Source organism: Apteryx mantelli, chromosome 3 (genome assembly GCF_036417845.1).
Source record: "Apteryx mantelli isolate bAptMan1 chromosome 3, bAptMan1.hap1, whole genome shotgun sequence".
NCBI lineage: Eukaryota > Metazoa > Chordata > Aves > Apterygiformes > Apterygidae > Apteryx > Apteryx mantelli.
In genome coordinates this window covers 43,124,853-43,139,469 of record NC_089980.1, presented here as the reverse complement: position 1 = coordinate 43,139,469, position 14,617 = coordinate 43,124,853, and the positions used below count along the sequence as shown (strand labels likewise).

The 14,617-nt window shown below is 35.1% G+C and overlaps 1 protein-coding gene across 1 annotated transcript in view; it reads left to right on the top strand.

Moving 5' to 3' along the window:
• The window catches only part of DNAH8 (dynein axonemal heavy chain 8), a 163,613-nt gene that overhangs the window by 103,964 nt on the left and 45,032 nt on the right, over positions 1 to 14,617 (top strand). The window contains exons 59-66 of the mRNA XM_067294711.1: positions 2,669 to 2,861; positions 3,302 to 3,424; positions 4,631 to 4,761; positions 5,077 to 5,230; positions 5,730 to 5,894; positions 6,341 to 6,567; positions 6,960 to 7,078; positions 13,149 to 13,252. Coding sequence (XP_067150812.1) covers positions 2,669 to 2,861; positions 3,302 to 3,424; positions 4,631 to 4,761; positions 5,077 to 5,230; positions 5,730 to 5,894; positions 6,341 to 6,567; positions 6,960 to 7,078; positions 13,149 to 13,252 — 1,216 coding nt within the window. The remainder of the gene's footprint in view (positions 1 to 2,668; positions 2,862 to 3,301; positions 3,425 to 4,630; positions 4,762 to 5,076; positions 5,231 to 5,729; positions 5,895 to 6,340; positions 6,568 to 6,959; positions 7,079 to 13,148; positions 13,253 to 14,617) is intronic.

Here is a 14,617-nt window from a genome sequence, read left to right as displayed (position 1 = left end):
TTTTGTAATACTTAGTAGGTTTAGCCATTCACTTCATTTATGCTCACACATCCGTAAGATTTCTTAATAAGATAAATATTATTAGGCCACGATGAAAGATGTTTTCGTATTTTACATGCAGGCTGCCTTGTGATACTATCCCAACAAATGCAACAAATGTCATGCGATGTACTGATGGATTAGATCAGTAATTGGATGAAGAACTCCAAAATATATGCATATTCTGTGTTCTAACCTATGTTTTTATGCAGACTTGGTTTTGGCTACAGAGAGACAGTCCCTCTGTAAAAAGTGTCCTGCATACAGTGTCCCGAGAAAAGAGTATCCTGAGTACAGTGTCCTGAATTTATGCAGTGGCACACAAACCATAATTAAAAATTGCTTTCTCTCCTCACAGAAAAAGCTTAACATTCCTATGATAAAAAATGACTCATTTCCTCCAAATCTCTTTTATGTGATTCATAAAGCAGAAGCACTTATCAGCTATGTGTATTAAAGATCCAGGAATATTTTTGTGCCTACAGTGTTTCAATTTCATGTGAAATTCCAGCTGTAGTACTGTAGCTGCCAGTAAAAAGTCAATATATATCCACCACTACTGTGGATCTTAACTAGTATAATTATTTCTTATTGTGATGTCCTGGGGAAGCATCTTCTTTTTTTTTAAATAGAATTAATGTATTGACTCTTAAAAAATGTGTGTATATTTTATAAAACTGTATTTACTTTATGAAGACATCACAAAGTGAAAGCAGCATAAAATGTTTTGCTGTAGACACAAAAGAGCAACAGTGCACTTTATATTGCTTTTGTTTTTAATTAAACCTAAAGGCCTTGGAGTGGCTAGTACTTAGGAGTTACCTGCCATGACCTGAATTTGTAATGTGTTCAGCATAGTGGCAGATGTCTAAAATGGGACTTGTCTTAAGATGCTGAGTACATATATGGCGTCTAATCCAAATGATTTGGCACAGAAGCAAGCGAAATGCATAGTGATTGCCTTGTATTCAAGCATAGACAGGTTTAATCACATTATTCCAGCAACCTGTCAGCATAACGGAAACAAGAAAGATGAAACCTTCCTAAATATACTTTTGCATGTGGACTTTAGCATACATTTAGTTAAAACAGAAACAAAACAAGTAAGATATGTAAAGCTAGGAGTTGAATTAAACGTTGCTGGAACTGGTGGGTGAAGCAGCTGCCATCCATTTCAGACAAATGGTAGAAACACTTCCAAACAATCATAGGGCATTGTCAACCAGTTTTGTTTACCGTCCCTATCTGTATCTTCGAGGATCCCTCATCTCTTTCCATGAGGGCTCTGAATCAGCTGGCAGCCACCTTATTCTTTTCCCCAGAGAGGTGTATTTTAATTTGCATTAACAAACTTGAGTCAAGAGCCACGGAAGAAAGACTGCTATTATAACACCCTGAAGAACTTCAGTTTGAAAATCCTGCTTGCTTTCTCCTCTCTCCTTAGATACATATGCTGAGTTCAGAAAATAAATGCAGGATATCTAAAATAAAATCTTACCCAGCAATTTTCAAAAATATAAAAAAATCAAGTTTTCTGCTGACTTTAATAGTTATTGCTCTGTAATTTGAGAATGCCTATTCAGTGTAAATCTACTACAATGTCTAATAACAGCACTGACATTTCTAAATGTTTAAATTACCATATTCTATAAATGTTACAAATTAACTGAAATTGATATATATGGATAGCAATAGAGTGCTGGTGATATGAAGAGAGAGATAATGTTTAAATTGAATTTCAAGTTAAGATCATAGCCATTGATACAAAAGTATCACAAAGCTTTCAGTGTATTTTTAGAGAGGGCCTGCTTTAAGGTTAGGAATAGTGTCACTGATATTTACTTAAATACTATTACATTTTCTATCTGTTGGGGAATTTAGAAATACATAAAAGATCGTGTGTATTAGCCATGCAGTCTCTTCTTCCACACTGCTTTTAGAATTAGTAGTGGTTAGTGTTATAATAGCATCTACTAACAATACCAAGAAGCTACACTGCTAATACTAATAGTGTTTAATATATATTACATTACACGCACAGGCTGTCTCTGCACTTCAGTGTATTATAGTTAGTATGCTTTGTCTTATTTGGAAACCCAGAGCATTGGGTACAACATTTTCATACTTCTGTCCTAGTTTCCTCATTCTGTATCACTGAAAAGGAAGAGAAGTAAGATAAAAAGAATTTTTTTCTGTAGTTCAAGATTCATATTTCATTTCACATTTCATTTTCTGGGGTTGAGATGGTTCTTGTCTCTCGTGCTTACCAATTACTACCAAGTATCATTCTTGATTGATTCTCAGATGATCACATTTCTGCTAGTCAAAGATCTTACTGACATGTATTAAAATCAGCTGGAATCTATCGACAGGATAAAAGCAGATACCGTTGTCTAACCAATGAAATATAGTCACTAGTAGTTGTTTTTTGCTGATTTCTTCCTTCTTTCCACTATGCTAAGTTGACTATTACACTTATGGAACATGGTAGCATTTAATTTCTTTAACTATTGCCTAATATTTATTTTTCATTAAAACATTATTTTTTTTCAGCATTTAATTATGTGGTTTTCTACCTATTTAACTAGAAATCCGCTTTTTAAAAATTATACTATTCTATGATTTTTAGGTTTATTACTGCTGAAGATAGAGCCTGGTTTGATAAAACAATTAGTAAAGCAATTGAAGAATATGTGGATACAAGCTTAGCAGAAGTTCTGCACACTGAACCGTATTTTGTAGATTTTTTACGGGAGTTGCCTGAACCAACTGGTGATGAACCAGAAGATTTTGTATTTGAAGCACCAAAAGTTTATGAGGAGGTATTTCATTTTACCTCTAAAATACTAGGCACTGGAATTTTCCTTTAATTATTAAGTATGTTATATTGCTGAGGTCATATCATACAGGAAGTTTTTTTAAATACCTACCCTTTTTTTTGTGAACATACATCTAGATTTATCTGGTTAGTATGCAATAAATCATTTTAATGACATTAAAAGATATTAAAGTGGATAATGCCATATAAATAGAGTTTATTCATTCCTTTTCACTTCACTCCTGAATTTTCTAGCCTTAGCAACAAATTTCTGGTTATATATAGGTACAATCACTAAAGTGAATTAACAATATAATCTCTTTGTGTGACCAATAAATGAACTCAAATTAGCATGGAAAAATATCAGTGCAGTTTTAAATTCTGAAAGGTTATAATACTATTCTGTTACTGATCTTTTTTTATTAATATTTATTTCTTTTTCAGGTCCCAAGCTTTGAATTTCTTTGTGAAAAATTGCAAATATATCAGAGACAATACAATGAATGTGTTAGAGGATCATTTCTTGATTTGGTGTTTTTTAAAGATGCAATGACACATCTTGTTAAGGTTTGGGGTTTGTTGCCTTTGTTTTTAGTATAGTTACTGAAGGAGTGTTTCCTGATTCTGGCAAGTTATGTTTAGGGGAGACCTTCTGCAAAGCCACTCTTGTCCCCATATTCATTTGCCATCTTTGCCCAGTCATTAATAAGAACTAGGAAGAGCTACATTCATTTTATCTATTTTTGTATTTTATAATAAATAGCTTATTTTATTTATTAATTTAAGCTCATGTGTATTCAGAGGTATGCAGATTTTCCTTACTAGGAAAGATGAGGTCAGGAAGAGGTGCGTTTGTATTTAGTGTATAGAATTGTTTTTGATCACTAAGTATTCATCTAGCTGAGTAACCCAACAGAAGAGAGCACTTCAAAGGCATCCTTACCTGACAAGTGACCACAACAATATTAGGTAGAATCTGATAATATGAGAGTCATGAAGAGAGATATAAATCAGTGCTGCAATACAATCAGTATATAGGATAGTGGTAAGCCTCAGATTTCATTCAGTTGAAACCCTATTTAGAAATGAAAATATAAGGGAAGAATTCATCCCAAGACAGAATCAGTTACCCTAGTAATAATATTAAAGCAGCAGTCTAAATGTAAAATAGACTAGGTAAATTCAGAGGGAACTGTACAGAAAGCTAAACTTTCTTGGAAGATAAAAATGAATGTTTGTAACTCCACTTTTGTATCTGGAAGAATGGTTAAGAAAACTTTTATAACTCTGTGTCAAAGGAAACATTAAAGGCAGATATATTAGAAGATGACAAGAAATGATAGTTTCACTGTATGATCAGCAAAAACTTCAAAGTCTTTCAAACTCATAAAATTAGGAATGTAGTACATTTCATTCATCTTCTATTTAAAGTTCTTTTATTGATAGTTTTAAGCACATTCAGGATGATACCTTTAACCTACAGTGGAGCTCAAAATCTCTCCCTTTATATATTTAGATTCCACATGTGCCTCATCGATTGTAATTATCTTGTATTCTTACAAGCAGCTCTTTCTTTTCAGTCACATGGAATTCCTGAAGGATGTACTAGTGTTCTTTTCAGAGGAAAATTTTTCTGCAAAACTAAATATCCTTTTAATCATCCTTCCATTGTACTCTACTAAATAAAGTGTAGAATATAACAGATTTTTAAATTTGCTAATTAATATTTTTAATTTTTGATGTACTTTTCTTCTATTTTTTTCTTCTGTATAGATTTCCCGGATAATTCGGACAGCATGTGGAAATGCTTTACTGGTTGGAGTTGGTGGATCTGGAAAACAAAGTCTTTCAAGGTTGGCCACCTTTATTGCTGGGTATAAAATATTTCAGATCACTTTAACCAGGTAAGAAATACAAGAAGTATATAAATGCCATCGATGCTGTTGCTTTCTCTTTACACAGTCAGAATCTGATAGTTTTAAAGTCGTTTTATTTGGTATCTTATCACCATTTTAAAATGTAAAAAAGAAAAAATCATTCATATTTGGTTCATATACAACATTGAATGAAGTTTCAGCTCAAAAAGTTGGACTATGTGGTAGCTATTCCTTAGCCAAAATGTGTCTTTACAAATGATACTTGCAATGTCATTTATAAAATGGTATAATCTGAAAATAGCAGTAATTCTGCACTACTTTGATCTTTCTTATTCCTCCTAGATCCTATAATGTAAGCAATCTGACAGATGATTTAAAATTGCTGTATAGAACAGCTGGAGCAGAAGGAAAAGGCATCACTTTTATTTTCACTGATAATGAAATAAAAGAGGAATCATTTTTGGAATACCTTAACAATCTTCTATCTTCAGGCGAGGTAAGAGTCTCAAAATGAGAGACAATGTATTTTAGAAGAAGGAAACTACAGCATTTGTTCTTACTACTTTATTTCTATTTATTTTGGTAATAAGATACAGAATTAATAATGATTAACTCCAAAATATCTCTCTAAAATATCTTAAAATATTTTTTAAGATAAGGAATGCAAGACTGATCTCTGTATGGAGTTTCTGTATCTGTTTCAAAATGAGACAGGAGAGGATAAGAAAATAGATGTGGTGGATATTTCAGTAGCCTTTATTAAATGAGGATTCACTGGCCAGTCAAGAGCTGTACTCTGTCCTAACACCCTGAGCAGGTAGTTTGTCTTTAACAGAGTTACAGGAAGTGTAAATGAGGGACAAATTTGCCTTTTAATCTGTCTAAACTGCATATATGCAGAGAGAGGTATACAAATGTAAAAAGAAAAATAATTATAAAAACTATAATTAAATCAAAGTAGTTTACTTTCTTATCAATTCTAATTTTATATAAAGATTTCTAATTTGTTTGCTCGGGATGAGTTGGATGAAATCACCCAAGGATTAATACCTCTAATGAAAAAAGAGATGCCTCGGTGTCCTCCTGTCTTTGATAATCTTTATGAGTATTTTATAACTCGGGCAAAGAAGAACTTGCATGTTGTCCTCTGCTTTTCTCCAGTAAGTTTTTTCTTTATATCTGTCTTGCTTACTTTCATTAGCAAATTAACCTAAAAAATAATTGAAAATTAAATAATTATTTACATGTTAAATTTATTTTCATTTTTTTCTCCTGGAATGGAGTTGAGTATTCTCTCCTAGTACAAATCAGTGAATGCAGCTTTATGAAATCCTTGTTTGTTGTTTGGAAACAAGAATTTCGTAGAAATTAGCATAAGTTAATTGAAGCTTTAAAATATCAAGAAGCATCCATCTTTGTCATGAGCTTCTTTCTTCAAATTTTGTAAACTATTGAATGTTCAAAATAAAACTCTTTCATGCAAAAAAAAACTATGCAGAATGTTCTAAGCAAGAAAAAATAGGGGTTTTTTATATATATGCATTAAACATTTTGATCAGCCTAATTTAGGGACCATATTATGAATTAACAGTGTTACTCTCTTTAGGTTGGTGAGAAGTTTCGTGCACGTTCTTTGAAATTTCCTGGCCTCATATCAGGTTGCACCATGGACTGGTTCAGTCGATGGCCTAAGGAAGCTCTTGTTGCTGTGGCCAGTTACTTCCTTTCAGAATTCAATATGGTCTGTTCTGCATCAGTTAAAACACAGATAGTAGAAACCATGGGTCTGTTTCATGATATAGTTTCAGAAAGCTGTGAGAATTACTTCCAAAGGTAATACCTTATGCAAATGTAATGATTAATCCTGAAAGTATTGCTACTGATGGTGTTTTTGAACTCGTTGTGTTATATGAATTAATAAATGTCTTTTCAGGCAAATACAAAAATGAATCTGCTATATCAATGTATGCAAAGGCCATGAAAAATAATTTCTATTATGTTGCAAATTCGTTACCTTCATTCCAACTATTCAGAAAACTTTAACATTGCTTATGAAGATAAAAAACAGCATAACGAAGTAGGACTTTCATTATGAAGAACTTTGATTTTTGCCTGAATTAAATGCTTGTTTTATATAATCTTCTGATTCGTTGCAATTAATCCAATTGCTGTAAATACCAAAGATACATATTAAGTTAGAATGTTGTCAAAATTCCATGTTTCAGGTATCGAAGAAGAGCTCATGTGACACCTAAATCTTACCTCTCTTTCATCAATGGCTACAAAGATGTTTATACCAAAAAGTTAGCAAGTATTAATGAACAAGCTGAACGTATGCAAATTGGTAGGTAAAACAGGGATAAGGTATATTTCCATGTATGGTCTTAAACGAGTTGTGTTTTTGATATTGGCATCTTATTCATTCATCACCTAGAATCTGTTCTGCTGGATCACAGTCCAAAACCTATGGCATATGATGAGTGCTTCAGAGCACTCCAACTATCACCAGCTTACAATGACCCTCTTACAAGAATGTCTCAAAGTACCTTTAAAGCCGGTTTACTCATTCATCTCAGCATTCCTTCTGTTAAAGTTTAATATTTCCAATTTACCATTTGTAATAGAAAGCAAGACCTAGAAATGGCTAGAGAGAGCATCTGATCTCATAGTGTAGAGAGAGACAGATCTAAACACAGTTATTAATTTACTCTTGGACTTATCTATGGAAATCATGACTCCGCGATCTGAGTGCTTCACAGCTGATTTATTTCAGATTTCTGCTGTGCAATGAGCAGCTGTTATTTGTGGTCATTTATAGATAAGGATCTGAAACAGAAAAGTATGGTTGAAATGTTCTTCTAATTTTGGATCTTGGTTTGAAATGACCTAATTTTTAGTCACATTAGTGCTTAATGGGTTCAGAATACAATTCCAGTTTTTTCCAGTCTGCATGTGCTTTCGTAAATCATCTCTTGGTATCTAAAACTGGTGACCTAGAAAATAAGGAATGCATTATTAGTGGTCACTTGTGGAAGAAGTTTGGCTTAAGCAGTATGATTTGACACTTGCAAACTCTGGGGCAGAGGCAAGGTGGATCTAACTATCCAGAGAAACATGCAGCTACTTTATTCTGTGGGCCATGCTCTTTCTTCCTTAACTCTTTTGTCCCACTCGTTCTGAATGTTCTGACATCTGCGGCTAATGAGGCACAAAGGGAATGGAACAGCTTAGGAAACTTGGTCTTTATGGAAAAAGGTACTCTACATAAATCTAATGCATTAGAGAGACATCTATATGGTGCAAGAAGTTTTTCTTACAAAGATAAAAGGATTTATGCTATGGTTAACAATGCAACTGGTATATTCCATGTGAACAAATGAATAGAGTAAGCATGTGTAGATATATGTTTTAATAACAAACTATTTGCTGAATCAAAGTAGTCCATAGAAGATTAATCGATCTACAACATTTTCACATTATACAGATTTCCCTGTGTGTATCATTGCCAGTTCTAGAAATCAGGATTTGTCATCAGTCCTGTTTGAGATGGGGATAAACTCCTGAAAGTTCTCAGTATTTGAGTTGTTGGTGTTTTTTTTTTCTTTTTAATAGTGTCTTCCATGTATTCTTCATCCAGTTCTTCTACTTTCAAAAGTAATTTAAAAGAACTAACCTTAACAGCTTCAGCATTATCAAGAAAACCACATTTGTAGATTTTCCTAGCCTCTCACATGACATTAGCTCTAATTCCTATTCTAGTATTCAAAGCACAGTCATTCTCCATGTGCATCTTCTATTGCAGCCTCTTATTTCATTGATGCTCAGAAAATCATGTTCTTCAGTTTGTGGGCAATACTCATATCAGTTAGAAAATACTGTAAACAGTTTCACTTGCATGGAAGAAGGTTTATTACAAAATTACAACAACAACACTGGTCATCCCTGATTCCAAAAATGCTCAACTGTTTACTGCATCCTAAGGAATGATCTTCTCAAAAAGTTTGTTATGAATGCATCCATCTTGCACATCCATCCTTTAATCTTTAGTCTTTTGTCACTTAATATCAAAAAGATTTAGAAGGTTAAGAAGATTAAGCTTGAAAGTTGTTTTAGTCTGTTAGGAGCTTGTCCTGATATGTGAATTAAATTGTGAGCAAAAGCAAAATTGTGAGAACTATCTTGATCAGTACTGCATTCTAGAAAAGTCCCTTACTTGAGCACACTGAATACAAGTTCATCAGCACTGCAACAGATTTTGAAAGATGCTATGTAAGTAATCTTTTTTTTTCTGCTTTGTCAGTTTGGGTGGACTAAGCTTGTAACATAGATGAGGAAAAAACATAGAAATCTGATGACAATTTCAGTTATTTCTGAATACTTAACATTTTGTGTATTCTCTCAGAATACATCTAGAATTTTTGGTAGAGCACCACAGGTGTAGATAACACATATTTTCATACAGGAATCTGGTTCTACACCTAGACCTCAGTTTACCATTGACAAAGTATGTCATTCAACTGAGTGACTTGTTCCAAGGAAATTTGTTACTCCTATGTGCTTTTAGTACAGCTGTATGTCAGTCAGGCAAATGAGATATCCTTGTAGCAGCCCAACCACTCTTCTTCATCCAAGTAAGTTGTACAGCCTAACCTAGCAATCCTAAACAAGTTTTCCTTCTCTGAGTAGAATCACTTAATCATTTTCTGTCTCTAGATCATCTGCTAATAGAAAGAGACAGAAATGACATCCTTTAGCTGCTAGGAAAACTGTGGCTTATTGTCTTAATAAAGATTTTTATAATTTTTCTAAATTCTGTATTTCTTAATTGGAAAATCATAAGCATCATCCTGTTTGTCAGCCGTTGTTCAAACAAGTTACAAAGTATATGGAAAAAGATAAAATTTGCTTTGATTCCCTCTACAGGATCAAAATAAATGGTGTCAGATCAGTTGCCTTTTTAGCTTGTTTTAGGTAAATTGCAGCTGATATCAGTAAGGTTCTTATGTGGAGATCTACGTACCCCTCTGTAAAATACTATTCCTATTTCTAATGCCTGGATCAGACTTTCATTTATGACTACAAGCAACCAAAAACCTAACATTATTTGCTGGTGTGGTGCTGTTGACTAATGTTTCTTGGGACTGGTAGAAGCTAGAGAGGTTTCTTGTTTGTAGCAGAAATTCTTCAAGATGGACTCTGCATATTCACATTCTTTGTCCATTTTTCTTTCTCCTCACTGTAAAATTGCAGTAGGGAAAACTAATGCAGCAGAGGACATCACTTTCCCCTTCATAGCTTCTCCCTCAGAACTTTTTAGGTCGCAGTGAAGTAACATCCACTTTTAAGTTGTTATTAGAACAGTGGGAGGTGGAGGTGGAATGTTAGTGTATATGTACATCTATATATCGTAGTATTTTAGGAGGCAGTGTACATATGAGAAAAGAGAGTCTTCTAAAACATCTTTCTTGTCTCCCAGTGAATAAACCTTTGGATTTTATTGTTGAGAGTGGCAAAATAACCTCTCTTCTAGGGAGGGACAGTGAAGAGCCTGTGGAATGACAGCAGCTTGATCATGAGACAGCTGTGGCAGGAAAACAGGAACTGTTCTGTGAGAGAATGTTTGTCTGTGTAAAGTGTGGTAACAGGGAAGTGAAGAGACATCACACAGAAATAGCCAGCACGCATTGAGACACATCAAGAGTGTATAACTGCAAGTGTGCCCTGATTCTAGCTCTTAGGGAGAGAAGCAGCTAAGGGGAATACTTCCAGATAAGTTGTGAGATTTTAAGATTCAGTGATGGAGACGAGAGGGGAGACTGGAGAGGCTTCAACATGCAATGTGGAGCTCGTAAATAGCCGGAAGTCAGTGCTCATTTCCGTGAACAAGAAAAGAGAGAAAAAGATGCATGAAAAAGACTGAATGTATAATAGTGTACAGGGAAAGAATTTGGATCTTTTTCTGGGTAACTATTAGTGTAAGGCTGTCTCTATGGATTGTTTTTTCAGCACATATGACAGCTATGATTGGACTGGCCATGAACCAGGTGGGTGCAGATGCTTTTACATGCCCCTCTGCATTCTCTGTCACCAGAGGCTGCTGAGGCTGGATAGATATGAAGGAGCTGGAAGTCCTAATCTTGCTGTGACTGCCTTTATTGAAGTGGGTAACCAATGTCTTCACACAAGTTGTATGAGATGCAGCAGGTGGAGATGATGCATACAGCATTTCTGAAACTAGCATCCAGTCTGTCCTTGTGGTCAGCTGGCCTTATGCACCCACATGCACTCTTCAGGATGACAGTACCTGATTGAAGTGAACATCTAGCCCATGACTCTTGTCAAGCAGTTGCATGAGCTGGGATGGAATGGGATAGTGGCATCTGCCACAGTGCATTTGGATCCTACTCAGACTGGTGTCTGTGGACAGGAAAAGGATGCTTCTTTGGCCTTGCTTGTGAAGAAGTTTTTAAAGACTGAAAGTATACCTGAAGATAGTATAGCTACAGAGTCCATGAGACTTCCTTAGTAAACTTGCAAGCCCTTGCAGATCAGATATCCTAGTCCTTGCATTTAATGTACTTATAAAAGTGCATGGATTACATCAAATGGGAATGTCAATCCCATTCAGTGCCCCTGCACAGCTTGGAAGGCCATCCTAGGCAAAGGTTAGCATGGCCTTGTTAATGTTGCTGGCATGTACCTGTCATGGACAGCTGTTCTGACTAATGGACTCAGCAAACTGCAACGTAACTGTCTACTGTGGACTTACCAACCTCAGCCTTGATGTCCACTGGAATCAGGAGTTAAAAAGCTCCAGAAAGTAATGGCAACTTTCTTCTCTATTGTGATGATCTCATGGAAGGTAGTGTTCAAATGCTAGGTGGTTGGGGAAAGGTTTTTGCAGGAAGCTCTGAAGGAGTTCCATACAAGTTGTTGATCATCTTGAATGCATCTCACAGTGTGATCCCTCTAGTTTCATGGATTCTGAACCTTTGCAACAGGAAGTCCATGGAGAGCAAGGACAAAATTTTTGCTCTGCTCACTGTTGCTAGCCAAAGCTAAGGGGTCCGGGCCTTGGTGGAAGTTGCCCTTTCTTTTTGGACAACTTATAGAATCAGGTGCCCAGCCCATGTAACGCAAAGCCCCTGTGAGAGGTGCTTTGAGGTGTGAAAGGTGCTCTTTCCAACCCAATGGGTGAGGCCTAAGATGTCAAAAGCTGTCTGCCTTGAATATCAACACCAAAAGTGGAAAAAGCAGGAGCCTCAATATCCTGAGGCACATTTGCAGCAGTTGTGGGCTTATTTAAGGGCACTACATGCTTAACAGAGAATGCTGATCTGATAGTTTAGAATACAAGGTCCCTTCTTAAATGCCTGAGGGCTTAACAGTCGCATATGGGAGGATTTTTCTTTTTTTCCAGTCTAATCATGACTACCTTTTAAGAATCTGTTGAGGGCTTTTCCAGTAATAATTATGATGATGATTGCATACCATTGGTCAGGTCACTCTTATTCTAATACATTTCAAGAACAAACTCCTTTAGGTTCTGTGTGAAAGACACTCCTGTAACTGAATTTTTTTTAAACTGTTAGACATCTACAAATACATAGACATACATTAAACAACATACTGTTTTTTTTATATAGAAGTCTTTTTTAAATATACACACCTATATAGATGTGTATTTCTATGTGCTGTTCAAAATCAACCTTAATAAAAATTGTCATGAACATTTAGAAACAATGCCCTGGGAGAAGAAATGTAAAGCTCTGCTATTATTCCATCCGATTCTTTCCCACTTCTTTCTGGAACTCCCAGCTGGAAGGCAGTTATGGATGCTAATGTTTATCTCATGTCTTAATGCAATGATACAAATGCTCTTGTCCTTCCATACAGATATTCTGTTGTGTCTTGTGACTTTGACACAAGATATCCTTGACAGATACCACTTATGACACTTGGTACCTTAAAATTTAGGAAATACTAAAAAATGGCGGGCAGAATATCATTCTCTCTTTTTCCTCTAATGATTTCTTCTTTTTTTTTTCTTTTCTTTTTTTTTTCTCCCAGGAGTCTATGAGTGTAAGGGTGTATTTTTTTGCAGGTAAAGCCCCAGCTATGCACTTTCAGATACTGATTACAATACTAAAAGGGAATACTAAGAAGTTTGGATTTAGCTTTGGAAGGATCAAACTTGTTTATAACTGTTTTGCACCTTGTGAAATTATTTATATCCATGAAAAGTGAATGTAAAGCACAATCATGTTAGCATGACTGCTTATGTTCACTTTTTCTCCTTTACACAAATTTAAATGAGAACAAAAGGTACAAGGCCTTTGTGATCTAGAGCTTGATTATATTAAATAATTAGCAAAAAAAGTTCATTTTTCTGAATTTTATCTTTTACTTAATAGGTCTATCTAAATTGATGGAGGCCAGTGAATCTGTTGCTAAACTCTCTCAGGAGTTGGCCGTTAAGGAGAAAGAACTGGCTTTGGCTTCTATAAAAGCAGATAAAGTAAGTACTAAAGTGTTAAATATGCTAAACAGCAAATGGCAACAGATAGCATCAAGATATATAGTGGGGTAAAGTAGTGGGGGTATAGTGGGGTAAACTGCAGAACCTGCACATAATTTGTGCAAGCCAAAAAAGGTGCCTTGTAGTCTAAAAAGGGGTTGGCCCGGCTGTCTACACTGTGTTGATTCAACATATTACTTCTGCAAATGAGGCACTTGAAGATCACAGCAGAGGCTGGGATTGTACTGACTGGGTGGGAAGTCGTGAAAATATTCGAAGATGGAGTGTCTTCTGTGTTTTTCCCCAATTCCTTTCCTACTCCTGTAAGGATCAGATTTTTTTTTGGGGGGGGGGGGGTATGAAATCTCATTCCCTCTTTTTCCTCTCATGATTTTTTTTTTTTTTAAGTAATTTTGAAATAGTAAAGTTCCTCACAGCTTTAGTTCAGTTTAGTATTTTGTGTTTTATAGTAACAAGACAGTCGTGTGTTCATGAGACTATTGGTCTGGTATAAATCTAGTTTCTAAAATAACGATCTGGAAAGGTATACTAATGGAAGTATTGCTATAGGCGTTCTGTTTTCTGAAAGATACCATCATACTATGATGGTGTGTGTTTACTATGCACTGAAGAGTACGTTTTGGTCAGGAATGGCTAAGGGACTGCCTGTATTCTTCAAGGCCTTTAATCTCAGAGACACGATGGCAAAAAAAGGATCAAATGATACTTCTCACATTTCAGGACTATGACAGATATGCTGGAAGTGTTCACTTTCTTTAAATATTTAATTTGATACACATTCTGAAATCACTGTCTGGCAATCATTATTTACATAGCCTCATAGTCAACCTTTCTAATAAGGCTCTGCTTATGAGTCATCTGAAGTAGATGATGTATGGACAAATGATAAAAGAACAGACATTTATTGACTCTAAATTAAATGCTGTATTGTTTATATTCTGTAAATGCCTTTCTTTCCCCCTTCTAACTGAGCCTTGTAGAAATTAGAATTGGATTCGGCAAAAAAAGTGAGATATTTTGGTCTTTCTCCATCATATATTCTCACAGGTATTTGAGAGTGTTATTTATGCTCATGTAATGTACATATATGTATATATATATACTTTAGAGTCAAAGACACAAACCAGTAACTTATTTCTGTGGATTCACAGAGGGCTGCTTTTTGGATAGACTAATTAAAAGTGAGTCTTCATGGAGAGGCTGACCATTAGTGCAGATGGCTCCCTTATTCCACTAGATCAATTAGCTATACTATTTTTATCTGCAGAATTATAGTGAAAAAAGCAAATACATATAATATAGAATAGATTGTACAGACTCAAATAGGAGAAAAATCTATTACAG